At 40.5% G+C, this 14349-nt stretch overlaps 1 protein-coding gene and 1 pseudogene across 4 annotated transcripts; both read left to right on the top strand.

The window, feature by feature from the left end:
- The first annotated feature begins 3498 nt into the window (after positions 1 to 3498).
- LOC144390207 (stonustoxin subunit alpha-like) lies at positions 3499 to 6840 on the top strand. Of its 3 annotated transcripts, none has more exons than XM_078096637.1 (4): positions 3499 to 3617; positions 3745 to 3844; positions 4598 to 6055; positions 6162 to 6840. In XM_078096637.1, the coding sequence occupies exons 2-4, from the start codon at positions 3754 to 3756 to the stop codon at positions 6719 to 6721; spliced, it is 2109 nt and encodes a 702-aa protein (XP_077952763.1). In that variant the 5' UTR covers positions 3499 to 3617; positions 3745 to 3753; the 3' UTR covers positions 6722 to 6840. The 3 variants fall into 3 exon arrangements, with proteins under 3 accessions (XP_077952763.1, XP_077952761.1, XP_077952760.1); XM_078096635.1 differs by having other exon boundaries at positions 3507 to 3617; positions 3732 to 3844; XM_078096634.1 differs by having other exon boundaries at positions 3595 to 3844.
- LOC144390211 (stonustoxin subunit alpha-like) lies at positions 3520 to 13842 on the top strand (annotated as a pseudogene). Its single transcript, XR_013454291.1, has 5 exons — positions 3520 to 3597; positions 10417 to 10561; positions 10693 to 10792; positions 11383 to 12793; positions 12888 to 13842. The product of XR_013454291.1 is annotated as a stonustoxin subunit alpha-like (transcript).
- The last annotated feature ends 507 nt before the right edge of the window (positions 13843 to 14349 follow it).

A 14349-nucleotide genomic window follows, 5' to 3' on the forward strand; every position in this document is an offset into this window, starting at 1 on the left:
CCACCACTTGGGGGCGTAAAGCCGCTGACAATTGCGTCTCACAGTCAATATAATCAGGATCACCAGGGACAGATTGTTGGTGTTGGCAGGAACAAACAGTTTGACGTGCAAAGCTAATTGATAATGTATGATAACCAGTGGTAACAAATGTTAGAATTTTTTTCAATTTTAAATAGGAAAATGTATTTTAAGACAGGGAACGTGAAGGTCTTTTACTTGTGAAAACCATAAATTACCATCAGCAGAAAATTGGACTGGCCTCCACACAGTAACGCCGTCCTGTCCCTCCGTGTCGGTGATTGGTAGAGCAAGAGCACCGTCTTCATTTAATTGGACAGTTTTCTAAAGTTTTGTTTGCTTATTCTTTTGTTTATTCACTTCATTGAGATTGAACTCCTTGTTTGTATTAAACCAGCTGTGTGAGCGTATCCACATAACAGGTTGATTTCACGCGTCAAAACAAGCAAGCACCAACCGGAGTCACTTGTTAGTCACACCTCTTCAATTGCTTGTTAACACAAATAGCAAATCACCCAATTACATGGTCTCAAATGAATGCATTTAGGCAGCAAAACGAGGTCAAGACAACTTGCTGATGTTCAAACAGAGCATCAGAATTTGGGAAAAAGGAGTTTAAATGACAACATTTCATGGTTGTTGTTGCTGTTTTATGGTCTGAGTCTTAATAATGTATAATGTAAAATAATGGATCCATCCTGCCTTGTATTGGTGTGGGGGATATTTTCTTGACACACTTTGGGCCCCTTAGTACCAAACGAGCCTTGTTACTTCCAGCAGGATAATGCACCATGTCACAAAGCTCATGTCGTCAAACTGGTTTCTTGAACATGACAATGAGTTCACGGTACTCCAATGGCCTCCACAGTCACCACAACTCAGTCACAGACTCTTTAAGCCCCTTCCCTCTGGCAGGAGGCTGCGGTCCATCAGGACCAGACCTTTCACCATAGAAACAGCTTTTACCCATCAGCAGTCCCTTGAATCAAAACCTGAAAGTATTCATCAAACCTCTCTGGCTTATCAGGATATTTCTGCCATGTTGATCCACTTGTTACCTTCTTGTTTACATCAGACAGAACAAGGACAGTGTTCGGATTCAGGGTGAGATCACAGGCATCTGATGGAGAGAAACAAACAAATTCAGGTTTCAAGTTTTTGCAGAACATTGATTAGAACAGTGTATTTGACTAAAAAGCATAAACACACTTACACCAAGTCAGATATCTTCTGTCCGTGATCTTAGGATAAAGGTCAGGTCCTGAGAATGACCAGAATGTAATGGTCTTTTCTAGTTCTCATTTCTCATGACTGATAAGGAAACAGATCCGCTTGTTGTTGTTCTTCGCTTTGCTAAAGCCTTGGAAAGTTTGTAAGAACAACAAGCAGAACAACATAAGAATGAGAAGATCAAACTGTACAACTCCATTGCCGTGACGCAAACAAATGAATTCAAATAAGGGACAGCACGCCGCTTGAAAGCTCATCGGCTGCACTGACAAAATTAGATGCCATTTTTTGTAGCCATGTACTCATCAACAATACTTTCCTAATTTGTGAACTACAGGTCTTTTTCACCGTGTATTCATTGTATTATAGTTTCATACACCCACAATCAAATAGCTCTTCTCTCCTTTACTCAGGGGCCTAATTGCCTTTCATTTTATAATTTACAACGAAAGTTAATGAATATGCCATACATTTGGACAAAGGTATAGGTTGCTTATTTAGTAATTGTGGAAGCCCAATGAAGTTCATTTAATTACATTACATTACATTACATGTCATTTAGCTGACGCTTTTATCCAAAGCGACGTACAATAAGTGCATTCAACCATAGGGTACAAACTCAGGAGAACAAGAAACAAGAAAGTGCAATTTCCTCAAATAAGCCAATTTACAATTTGCTATAGATGAGTGACGTTACAAGTACAATTTAAGTGCTACAATTTGTTAGTCATTAGTCGAGGTAGAGTCTGAAGAGGTGTGTCTTTATTTTGCGGCGGAAGATGTGAAGGCTCTCTGCGGTCCTGGTGTCTTCAGAGAGCTCGTTCCACCATTTCGGCGCAAGGACAGCGAAGAGTCGAGACCTAGTCGAGTGTTTTGCTCTCAGTGAGGGAGGGACGAGTAGTTTTGCAGATGCAGAGCGGAGAGTGCGGGTTGGGATGTAGGGTTTGACCATGTCCTGGATGTAAGCTGGACCCGATCCATTCACAGCATGGTACGTGAGCACCAATGTTTTGAACTGGATGCGGGCGGCCACCGGTAGCCAGTGAAGAGAGCGGAGGAGTGGAGTAGTGTGGGAGAATTTCGGAAGGTTGAAGACCAGTCGAGCTGCTGCATTCTGAATGAGCTGCAGAGGTCGAATGGCGGTGGCAGGGAGACCAGCCAGGAGGGAGTTGCAGTAGTCCAGGCGGGAGATGACAAGAGCCTGAATCAGTACCTGCGCTGCCTTCTGAGTGAGAAGGGGACGTATTCTCCTGATATTGTAGAGCGTGTATCTACAGGATCGCGTTGTCGGGGCAATGTTGGGAGTCAGGGAGAGTTGGCTGTCGAGTGTGACGCCGAGGTTCTTAGCGGTCGAGGTGGGCGTTAGTACGGAGTTCCCAAAGTTGACTGTCAGGTCCTGGGTAAGCGAATCTTTTCCGGGAAAGAGAAGTAGTTCAGTCTTGTCGATTACAATCAAACATAGCTTGAACAAAATACAGTCAATTGTTTTTCTTTATAAAAGCAGTGGCATTGTCAAGTATAATAGCAGTGAAGGTATAATACAAAAACATATGACTAAATAGCTGTTTTTGGATAGAGACATTTGTGTCCTTTGAAGAGCAGAAGTTAGGCTTAAGGATTATTAAGCAATACTTACAATTTAACATGACTTGATAAAGCCTCTCAATTCACGCTCAATGTTGCAACAGCAGTACTTTGTACTTTAGTAAGATGATATTTTCTAAATAAAGTTCTTGAAATTAAATAGTTGGGAATTTCCCCATGCACCCCAGATAATAATAGTAATATATAAAATATAATTTCGTACCGGGCCGCACGGAAAGAACGTTTTTCATTTGAATTTTTTTTTCCTTAAAAAATGTTTTATTTTGAAAAAAGACCAGATTCTCTCCCAATTACATGCAGTTTCCCTTCTTGACACATTTCAAGGCACTGCCTCGGTCATGTGAGGATTACTGCAAAACTTTAAAAAAGAGCAAAAGATTTTTGGAGAGCTACTTTGGAAAGTAAAAACAAAAGCAGGGGACATATGAAGAGCCTACAAACGTGTTTATCTCGTTGGGTTATTCTCATGTGCTCTGCATTACATGTGTTTGTTTTCATGCCGATCATATCTTTTCATTTAGTCGTGTTCATCCGCCACACCTTGAAGACCAGTCCAAGAAATGTTGTCTAGCCAGCCTATGTGAGGCCCATGTCAACGGCGTAAGTAGCATCTGAAGGCGTGACATGTCACAGCGGAGGCTCTCCGACAGGATAAAAGGACGACATCACAGATCATCACTCTGGAAGCTCCAGCTGGACGACCAGGAGACTCTCACAAGACTCTGATCATCACAACTTCCCCAGGTGAGGACAGGAAGAGACAGGTGAACATTTACTGCTTAACTGATCTGCAGTCTGTGCAAAGACATCTGTCTTTATGTTGAGTGAAGGTGTAGAGTTGACTGCGTTAAAAACTCACAATACTGTAATATGGAAAGCTTTTCTCATCAGGTTGGTGAAATGGCCTCAAATCAAATGGAAGTTCCTGCCCTGGGTCGACCTTTCACACTCGGAATGCTCTATGATGCTCAAAGAGATGATCTGATCAAAGGTAAGTCTTGGATTACACTGTTATTAAAATTATTTATCTGTAAAAGTGTCTTTTACAGCTTTGCTGAAAGCAGGTGTTACCAAACTGGGGGTCGTGGTGGGAAGTTGTGGCTTCATTGGCAACCTCGACACACAGCCATGACAGTGCGATTGTTCTCAAAAACAAGAAAAAACGAATGAAAAACAGAAATGAGGACTTGATATACGTTGTGTTTGAACCACGCCCCCCAGAACGGCTCAGGTTACAACTGAAAGAGAAAGAGACAGTGGGACAGAGAGAGATGCAATTAATTCAAAACAAAGAAGGAACAAACATATTTTTTTGTTTTTGTTTGGGGAGTGAGGGAGGTGGAGAGGGGGCGAGGGGAAGTGGGGATGGGGGGCGAGGGGAAGTGGGAACGATTGAGGGGTTGTACAAAGTCCATATATCCTTAAGGGGACCCTGACCACTATAAGGGACTTTAAAATGATTTGAGTTCCACGACGGAGCTGCAAACATCCATTAGTTTTTAGAGAAGCATGCTGTACTATTAGCTGATTATTCTGTGATTAATTAGACAATTACATTTTTTTGGTCAAAGGTGTCTGTTGCTCTTTTGGAATCAAACAGCTAGTTAGCTGGCTTTGTAATATGGGCCATTAAATTAGCTATTCTTGTTTTTGTTTTTAAGATCAATTGAATCCATCAATTGAATTGAATTTATTTTCAGAAAATCCTTTTTAAAAAACTTTTTTTGTTTTCTAAATTTTAAAGGTTTGACGTTGTGGGAGGATAAAATTCTACAAGGGAAGACGATTAAAAGTTCTAAACCAAGCAATAAATTTGTCATTACTGGATCTGACTCCATTGAATTCAAGTCCTCTCTGCTGGAGGTTGATGCTTCTCTGAAGGCCAGCTTCCTCTCTGGGCTGATTGAAGTGGAAGGATCTGCTCATTACCTGAAAGATCAGAAAGAATTCAAGAATCAGAGCAGAGTGACTGGTCAGTACAAATCTACAACCCGCTTGGAACAGTTGTCAATAACTGACCTCATGACCTTAGAAGATTATCAAAAGGACGTTATCATCAAGAGCTCTGCAACACACATAGTCACAGGCATCCTTTATGGGGCCAATGCTTTCTTTGTGTTTGACAGTGAAAAGTTAGACAGCAGCAGCGTTGGAGACATCCAGGGCAGCATGGAAGCTGTGATAAAAAAGATCCCCTCACTCAGTGGTGAGGGCCCTCTTGACATCAAGCTGACTCAGGAAGAAAAAGCCCTGAGTGCTTCAGTGTCCTGCAAATTCTTTGGAGACTTCACCCTTCATAGCATCCCTTTCACATATGAAGAAGCAGTGAAGACCCTTGGACAACTTCCACAGTTACTGGGGGAAAATGGAGAGAAAGCTGTCCCAATGAAGGTCTGGCTGATGCCATTGACTACTTTACATGGAGAAGCTGCTAAGCTGAAGAGTGAGATCAGCGTTGGACTGGTGGGGAAGATGCAGGACACTCTTGAAGATTTGGTGGAAATCCAAATGAGATGCAATGATTCTCAGCAAGACAAAGTGATACATAACTTTCCTAATTTTAAAGAAGAGTTAATGACTTTCAAGAAATTTTGTGACCGCTATAGATCAAACCTCCAGGGGACCATGAAGGAGAAAGTCCCCTCCATCCGTGAAGGTAAAGAAGATGAGAGCTCATTACAAAAAAACATTGACAACAGAGACGAGTCCCCATTCAGTCAAGAAAAACTAATCAAGTGGTTGGATGATAAGGAGAGAGAAATCAACATCATCAGATCCTGTGTGGAGACCATGGAGGGAACAAAGATCGTCAAAAATCAGTCCGAGCTTGACAGAGAGGTTCTTGATGGAGATGTAGACGATACTCTTTGCTTTGTTTTCACCTCCACCAAACGAGGCAACACTTACCTTGATGAGATGGCCACATATTTGGACTCTCCTAGAAAGGGTAGCACCACTAAAAACCAGTGGTTCTACTCAGATGAAGTCTTGACCTCTATGAGACAAAAAGCCAAAACCTTTCAACACTTTAGCAAAGAAGAGAAGAACAAGCGGATCCGTTTCCTTATTGCAGTCATTCCAAATGAGAGATACAAAGGAGCAACTATCTACCATTACAAGAAGGGCATTCTGGTCAATGAAGATTTCTCAGGATCTGACCTTTATCCAGAAAAGATGACGGACAAAAGAGACCTGATGTTGTGTAAGTTAATTTAGGCTTTTAAGTTAAATACATTGTTCTGATCAATGTTCTGCAGAACCAACCTGAATGAAGAATTAACCTGAATTTATTTGGATCTCTCCATCAGATGCCTGTGATCTCACCCTGGACCCAAACACTGTCCAGAATTACCTTGTTCTGTCTGATGGAAACAAGAAGGTAACAAGTGGATCAACATGGCAGAAATATCCTGATAACCCAGAGAGGTTTGATAAATACACTCAGGTGTTGTGCCGAGAGGGTTTATCTGGGCGCCATTACTGGGAGGTAGAGTGGGATAATGCTTCTGTTTCAAGACGTATTTATGTAGCTGCTGCATACAAGACAATCAAAAGAAAGGGAAATGGTTACTGTTGCGAATTTGGAAATAATAAAGAATCGTGGGCTTTTGGCCAGCGGGCTACAAATATAAAACATGCACTTCGTGCATGGCACAATGGAAAGGTGTGGGAATCTTATTTTCCCTCTGGTGGCTGCTCCACACTCGGTGTGTATCTGGACTGGCCTGCAGGTCATCTGTCCTTCTACAAAGTCTCCTCCAACACACTGAAACACCTCTACACCTTTCGCACCACCTTCACTGAGCCGTTGTACCCAGGCTTCTGGGTTTACTATACGGGCAACTACGCCTCCCTGCGTCCTTTTTAATAGGACCAATGCTGGTGACTTGTTGGATCCTTGATCTGTTAATAGAGGGACGGGGTTAAAAGTAAAGTTTTAATGGCAAAATGGCATCGAATGTTACTTTGAACTTGTTTTAACAAATTCTAAAAGTGTTACAAAATGTGTAATTTTCTGTTTCCTATATGTTCAGTTGATGCAGAAGAAACTATTTTTTCAACTAACACACCTTTAGGGGCCGTGAGAAGAGAGCCCAGACCTGTAAGAGGTCTCAGTTCAATAAATCACTCAGCTTTGTAAAACACACTTCATTGAGCGCATATAAATCACATACTACAAACACTTGTTCGAAAACCTATCTCACAACATAATCTGAAATACACACCCTGAGTTATAATGGTTTCAGGGTCCCTTCTCCTTCCTGAGAAGTACAGCACAAACCACACAATTTCCTTATCTATTATTTACTGTAAAATAAAATAAATGTCTTGTATTTATTACAATTGGATTCCATTCACAATCATTGAGAAGAACTCATTCACTACTTATTACCTTGAGCTCCAGTTTATATTTTAGAAAAACCCTTTATTTCGAAAAGTAAATGAACATTTGATTCTCAAATGTAACCATGTATACTGCAAAAAGGTTAGCCGTTTCAGCACAACCTCCTAAGCGAGGTAAATAAAACCTTCAAAATGTTAAACTTAACTGTGCCCAACTGATCAGTTCAGATATAGTCTCACATCTGGATGGCGCTTAGTGGACCAGCATTTGTATTCCAACAGAACAATGACCGCAAACGCACCTGCAGGCTCTGTAAAGGCTGCTCAACCAAGAAGAGAGTTACCGAGTGCTGCGTCAGAAGACCTGTCCTCCACAATCCCCACCTAAGCCCATTGCGGTGGTCTGGGATGAGTTGGACCGCAAAGTGAGGAGACAAAGCAGTCAACAAGTGCTCAGCACCTCTGGGAACTCCTTAAAAAGGCTGTTGTAAAACTATTCCTCATGAAACTGATTGAACGAATGCAAGAGCGAGCGAAGCTGTCATCAAAGCAAAAGGTTTAAGAATCTAAAATATAGAACCTATTCTTGTCTGTTGAGATTTGTTTTGTTTACCAAATAATTGTAAAAGTGTTCTTTCATAGTTTGGATGGCTTTAAAAAATATATAAATAAACAGAATAAACTGTATCAACCCTTCCTGTTTCCTGTTACTTATTTTATACTTTCCAATTGTCCATCCTGTTGTCAATACTCTTTATATTACATTTACATTACTCTTTATACTACTTATAGTACTACTACTTACTTACTACTTATTATTTTAATACTAGACGAATACCTTCTGCAGGAAATGAAAGACAACAAAATTGGAAATAAAAAATGAAATGTTTAAAATTAAATTAAATTAAAAATAACTATGGCAGCGAATGTAGGCCTACTGTCGAAGGTACTGCAGGTGGGCCGCGAGAGGTCATTTACAATAAATAATTTAATAATAATTTAATTTTCAATTTTGAAAAGTTTGAAATTAATATAAAAATATTTGCAACAAGCAAGTCCTCATATAATGAATCACTGAAAACAAAAAAAAAGGTTCGTAGAAAGTACTCAACGGAGTACCTCACTGGGATTTACTAGTTTAGGTAAATGCTCCTGAAGCTGTTCTCCCAGCCCCAAATAAATACAAAAAAACAAACGCATAGTTGAATAGTGGTCTCTGTCTTTCCTGTTGCGTCTAAGACCTGATCGTAACATTATTGCAAATTTCTGTATTTACTTAAAACGATTGATAATATGATGATGATAATGATAAGATACAAAACGCACATCTTTTTCTCAGTTTAAGTATTATTTGAACAATTCTAGCAGCACATTAGTAATGCGAAACATTAATTGATGAAGCACAAACAATTTAAACGAACAGATTAATAAAACAATAAGGCTCTCGCTCAAAACGGCTGCTCTTGTCCGCCTGTCGTTATTCAACAAAACAATGTCAAATGGGGCGCCCTCTTGTAGTATTAAAGTAAATATATATGAGCTACGGGGAAAATGGGATACAAAACATACATTGTCGGTTAATACATTTTTAATCGGTTAAATTGTTATGGTCATTTAATCATCCCTAGTTTATGTTTTGATCAGAGTTGTGATTAAAGGTTTGGGTGGGCCACAAAAGATTTTCAGATTTCAAATTGGGCCTGGCAGTTTGGGAACCGCTGAACTATGGTATTTAGATAAATAGAATACAAACAATAGTCAGAATTATTAAATGGCAAATCAGAATTTTATAAATGTAACAATTATAAATGTGTGTGTGTGTGATAAACAAACAGAAATATAATCCTCGTTCATACTATTTCTGATGAATGTGCTGATGCGTCGTCCAGCCCTCGTGCCGCCTGTAGCGAAAGAGCACGACCGGAACAGAAGCTGTGTTTACTCGTGTCCCAGATATTTCATCATTCTCTTCTCGCATTACGGGAATGCGCATTACGGGTCCATGCTTCGTAGCGCAGCATCAGCACTGCTGAGGAGGACCAGCACTGACATCCCCGCCCTCCGCCCGGTAACAACGGTCCGGATCGCTCGGCAGTCGCTCCGCTACGAACCCCAAAAACGGCCGTTTTCCACGTCGGTCCGCTTGAGTAAGAGGAAGAAGCAAAGCCTGTGGCTGCAGCCGACGGGGTTTCAGCTTCGGTTTTCCCTCCGTTTCGATGCTCACAAACACACCGAGTCCGCGGTCCACTCCTTCCAGCCTCCCGCGCCGGTTTATTCTGCCTTCTTGACTCCTGCTAGCGTCTTTTTCTCTTCCCCGAAAAACGCCGGCGTCCCGTCTCTTCACGACCCCTCGTTTTTTCCAAAGAACCCCAAAAACTTCCAGCACTTTCCAGTCACGTGTCTTCCCCGTTGTTTTCCAAACCGATCACCATTGGCTATACAGCGCGAATACACACCTGATAATACTGTAACATCAAACAGTAAGTACTAAAAGGCTAACGGCCTAAAGCCTCTGGAGATATTATTTAACCAAATATGAACTTAACATTAGTATTCATCACTATGACAAATATTACTCCATGCACGACAAATAAACATCTCCCCACTTAGAAATCAGGTGTCCCCTATTATGTATTTAATGTAAAATAAACATTTACTTTTTTTAATAGGCAGGCACCTAGTTTTGAAAGTACGACTAGAAGTCCTAAGTTCACCAGGGGACTACACTTGTATGAAGTGCCGCCTCCAAACCTGCACAATGTTGTTCTTCATAGTCATGGGAAGTTCGGATTTCATTCATACATTTTTACCCAGTGAAGTTTGGCATTTTTTATGTTAAGTTGACATCTATAAGAAGATTTTAGTGATAAAAATTGAGGCCATGACAACGAGCAGACAAAGTGTTGTGATGAGCTGGAGTTGCGCTTATTTACCTTTTCTTCCCCTGTTCTCTACAGAAGTGTTAATGTGTTGGGCCTGTTACTTTAAAGAGGAATTGCACACTAAAACAGGATTTTGAGCAGGTTACTAAATGGTATAATTGTTCTCCGTTTAACTTTATATTAAATCATGAAGATCATTAATGCCCACAGGTAACAAGGATCTCAATAAGGGTGTTTCACAATAGTGTGGTGGGTGGAGTTGGGCTCATACCTTGAGGGGATATTACACAATATTAAGATTCTGCAGGAGTAACACATGAAGGCGTGTCATGTGCAGAGTCACAGCGGAGGCTCTCCGACAGGATAAAAGCAGCCGGACGACATCACAGATCATCACTCTGGAAGCTCCAGCTGGACGACCAGGAGACTCTCACAAGACTCTGATCATCACAACTTCCCCAGGTGAGGACAGGAAGAGACAGGTGAACATTTACTGCTTAACTGATCTGCAGTCTGTGCAAAGACATCTGTCTTTTTGTTGAGTGAAGGTGTAGAGTTGACTCTGTGTTAAAAACTCACAATACTGTAATATGTAAATCTTTTTTTTCATCAGGTTGGTGAAATGGCCTCAAATCAAATGGAAGTTGCTTCCCTGGGTCGACCTTTCACCCTCGGAATGCTCTATGATGCTCAAAGAGATGCACTGATCACAGGTAAGTCTGGATTACACTGTTAATAAAATGATTTATCTGTATAGTTGGACTGACATCTTTTTGCTATTTAATCTCCTTTCTTCTTCTCATACATTTTTCCCTATTTAAGGAATTATCGAATGCTTTTTAGTTCCACAATGCAGCTGTGAACCTCCATTAGTTTTTAGGAAAGCATGCTGTAAAATTAGCTGATTATCCTAATCTAATTTAACATTATATTTGAACAATTTAAGGAATTATCAAATGTTTTTAGTTAGTTAGTTGATAGAGAAGCATTCTGTTTTTATTAGCTGATTATCATGCAATTAATTAGACAATTGAACTTTCAATTCCTGGTCAAAGGTGTCTTTGTTTCTTGCTCTTTTGGAATCAAACAGTTTGTTAGCTGGCTTTGTATTATGGGGCATCCAACTGACTCTTACTTCACAAATTATCTAAAAGAATATTATATATGATGACAAGTACCCACCCTTTATTCGGGTTTCACTCTTATCCTCTTCTGTCATATAGTCACTTACTTCTTTCTGTATATGTAAATTCTTTGTTTTCACAAAATGATCCTCCTGCTTTGTGTTTTCTACTTTTTAAAGGTTTGACCTTGTGGGATGAGAAAATTCTACAAGGGAAGACGATTAAAAGTCCTAAACCCAGCAGTGAATTTATCATTACTGATTCTGACACCATTGAATCAAAGTCCTCTCTGCTGGATGTTAATGCTTCTCTGAAGGCCAGCTTCCTCTGTGGACTGATTGAAGTGGGAGGATCTGCTCACTACCTGAAAGATCAGAAAGAATTCAAGAATCAGAGCAGAGTGACTAGTGAGTACAAATCTACAACCCGCTTGGAACAGTTGTCAATGACGGACCTCATGACCTTAGAAGACCATCAAAAGGACGTCATCAACAAGAGCTCTGTTTGACAGTGAAAAGTTAGACAGCAGCAGCGTTCAAAAAATCGGGGGCAGCATGAAAGCTATGATAAAAAAGATCCCCTTATTTAGTGTTGAGGCCAACGTTGACGTCAAGCTGAATGAGGGAGAAAAAGCCCTGAGTGCTTCAGTGTCCTGCAAATTCTTTGGAGACTTCATCCTTCAAAGCATCCCTTTAACATACGTAGATGCAGTGAAGACCTTTGGACAACTTCCACAGTTACTGGGGGAAAATGGAGAGAAAGCTGTCCCAATGAAGGTCTGGCTGATGCCACTGACTACTTTATATGGAGAAGCTGCTAAGCTGAAGAGTGAGATCAGCGGTGGACTGTTGGGGAAGATACAGCATACTCTTGAAGATTTGAGGGAAATCCGAATGAGAAGCAACGAATCTCTTAAAGACAGAGTGGTACAGAACATTCCACATATTACAGAAGAGTTAGAAACTTTCCAGAAGTTGTGTCGCCTCTATACATCAAACCTCCAGGGGACCCTGAAGGAGAAACTCCCCTCCATCCGTGAAGGTATAGAAGATGAGAACTCATTAGAAAAAAACATTGACCACAGAGACGAGTCCCCATTCAGTCAAGAAAAACTACTCAAGTGGCTGAATAATAAGGAGAGAGAAATCAACATCATCAAATCCTGTGTGGAGACCATGGAGGGAACAAAGATCGTCAAAAATCAGTCCGAGCTCGACAGAGAGGTTCTTGATGGAGATGTAGACGATGCTTACTGCTTTGTTTTCACCTCCACCAAACGGGGCGACACTTACCTTGATGAGATGGCCACATATTTGGACACTCCTAGAAAGGGGAGCACCACTGAAGACGAGTGGTTCTACTCGGAGGAAGTCTGGACCTCTATGAGACAAAAAGCCAAAGCTTTCCAAGACTTCAACAAAGCACAGAAGAACAACAACCGGATCCGTTTCCTTATCGCAGTCATTCCAAATGAGAAATACAAAGGAGCAACTATCTACCATTTCAAGAAAGGCATTCTGGTCAGTGAAGATTTCTCAGGACCTGACCTTGATCCTAAGAAGATCGTAGACAGACGAGTTCTGACTTGGTGTAAGTGTATTTATGCTTTAAAGTAAAATACACTGATCTGATCAATATTTTGGCAGAAACTATGAACCTGAATTTATTTGCTTCTCTCCATCAGATGCCTGTGATCTCACCCTGGACCCAAACACTGTCCAGAATTACCTCGTTCTGTCTGATGGAAACAAGAAGGTAACAAGTGGATCAACATGGCAACAATATCCTGATAACCCAGAGAGGTTTGATAAACAGACACAGGTGTTGTGCCAAGAGGGTTTAAACGGGCGCCATTACTGGGAGGTAGATTGGGATAATGCTTCTTCTTTCAAATCTATTCATGTAGCTGTTGTGTACAAGACCATAACAAGAAAGGGAAATGGTTCAGATAGCGAATTTGGAAATAATACCCGATCGTGGACTTTTGGCCAGTGGAAAAAAGATGCAAAACACGTAGTATCTGCATGGCACAATGGAAACGTGTGGGAAACTTCTTTTCCCTCTGATGGCTGCTCCACACTCGGTGTGTATCTGAACTGGGCTGCAGGCACTCTGTCCTTCTACAAAGTCTCCTCCAACACACTGAGACACCTCTACACCTTTCACAGCACCTTCACTGAGCTCGTGTTCCCAGGCTTCTGGGTTTACAATACGGGCAACTACGCCTCCCTGCGTCCTTTTATTTAGGACCAATGTTGGTGACTTGTTGGATCCTTGGTTTTTTAATAGAGGGACGGGTTACAAGTAAAGTTTTAAAGGTAAAAAGGCATCACATGTTCGATTGAACTTGTTTTAACATATCCAAAAGTGTAAAATACATTTAATAACAAAATGTATAATTTTCTGGTGTCTACTTTTTTAGCTGATGCAGAACCTGCTTTAAACTCAGATGGATCTAAATTTGTGAATCCCATTTTAATTTCTATTCTTATTCCTTTTAGAGCTTTGGCAACACTAATGTTCAAAAGCTAATGTCAAAACCTGTGTAACTACTTTGTCATTTTGTAAATGGTCAACTGGGCTTTGTACCAATTCTGTACCTTAATTTTGACCAACTTTAATAAAGTACTCTCCTGCAATGTTTCAATGTGTATACTTTTGTAGAAGTAAATGTTTTATCTTTAAATTAATTGCTTTCCTTTCATATTATCTTTGTATGTCTGTGTCTAACAGTAACTCCTGTGCAGACAGAAACTATTTTACATCAACTAACACATCTTTTAGGTTTGTGTGAAGAGAACACAGACCTGTAAGAGGTCCCAGCTCAATGAATCAATCAACTTTTCAAAACACACTTCATGGAGCGCATATAAATCACCTATAAAAGACACGAGTCAGGCTCTAAGACACAACATGATCTGACAACAAACACACATCCTTAGTGATGATGGTTTCAGGGTCCATTGTCCTTCCTGAGAAGTTGAACACAACCAACATCTATTTCTCAAGTGTTATTTAATAACAGCAGAGTAAAATGTACTGTATTCATTACAATCACAATAATTAGGAAGAGGAACTTATGCCCGTAAGCTCCAGTTTGTATGTATTCAATTGAAAAACCCTTTTATCCGAAAAGTGAATAAAGA

Source organism: Gasterosteus aculeatus, chromosome 21, assembly GCF_964276395.1.
Source record: "Gasterosteus aculeatus chromosome 21, fGasAcu3.hap1.1, whole genome shotgun sequence".
Taxonomy (NCBI): Eukaryota; Metazoa; Chordata; class Actinopteri; order Perciformes; family Gasterosteidae; genus Gasterosteus; species Gasterosteus aculeatus.

Bases quoted from the DNA above. Each gene is read 5' to 3' on its own strand.
- LOC144390207 (XM_078096634.1), top strand. From the start codon at position 3,724: ATGGAAAGCTTTTCTCATCAGGTTGGTGAAATGGCCTCAAATCAAATG. The intron at 3,845-4,597 runs GTAAGTCTTGGA...TAAATTTTAAAG, and splicing joins AAGAGATGATCTGATCAAAG to GTTTGACGTTGTGGGAGGAT. The intron at 6,056-6,161 runs GTAAGTTAATTT...TCTCTCCATCAG, and splicing joins CAAAAGAGACCTGATGTTGT to ATGCCTGTGATCTCACCCTG.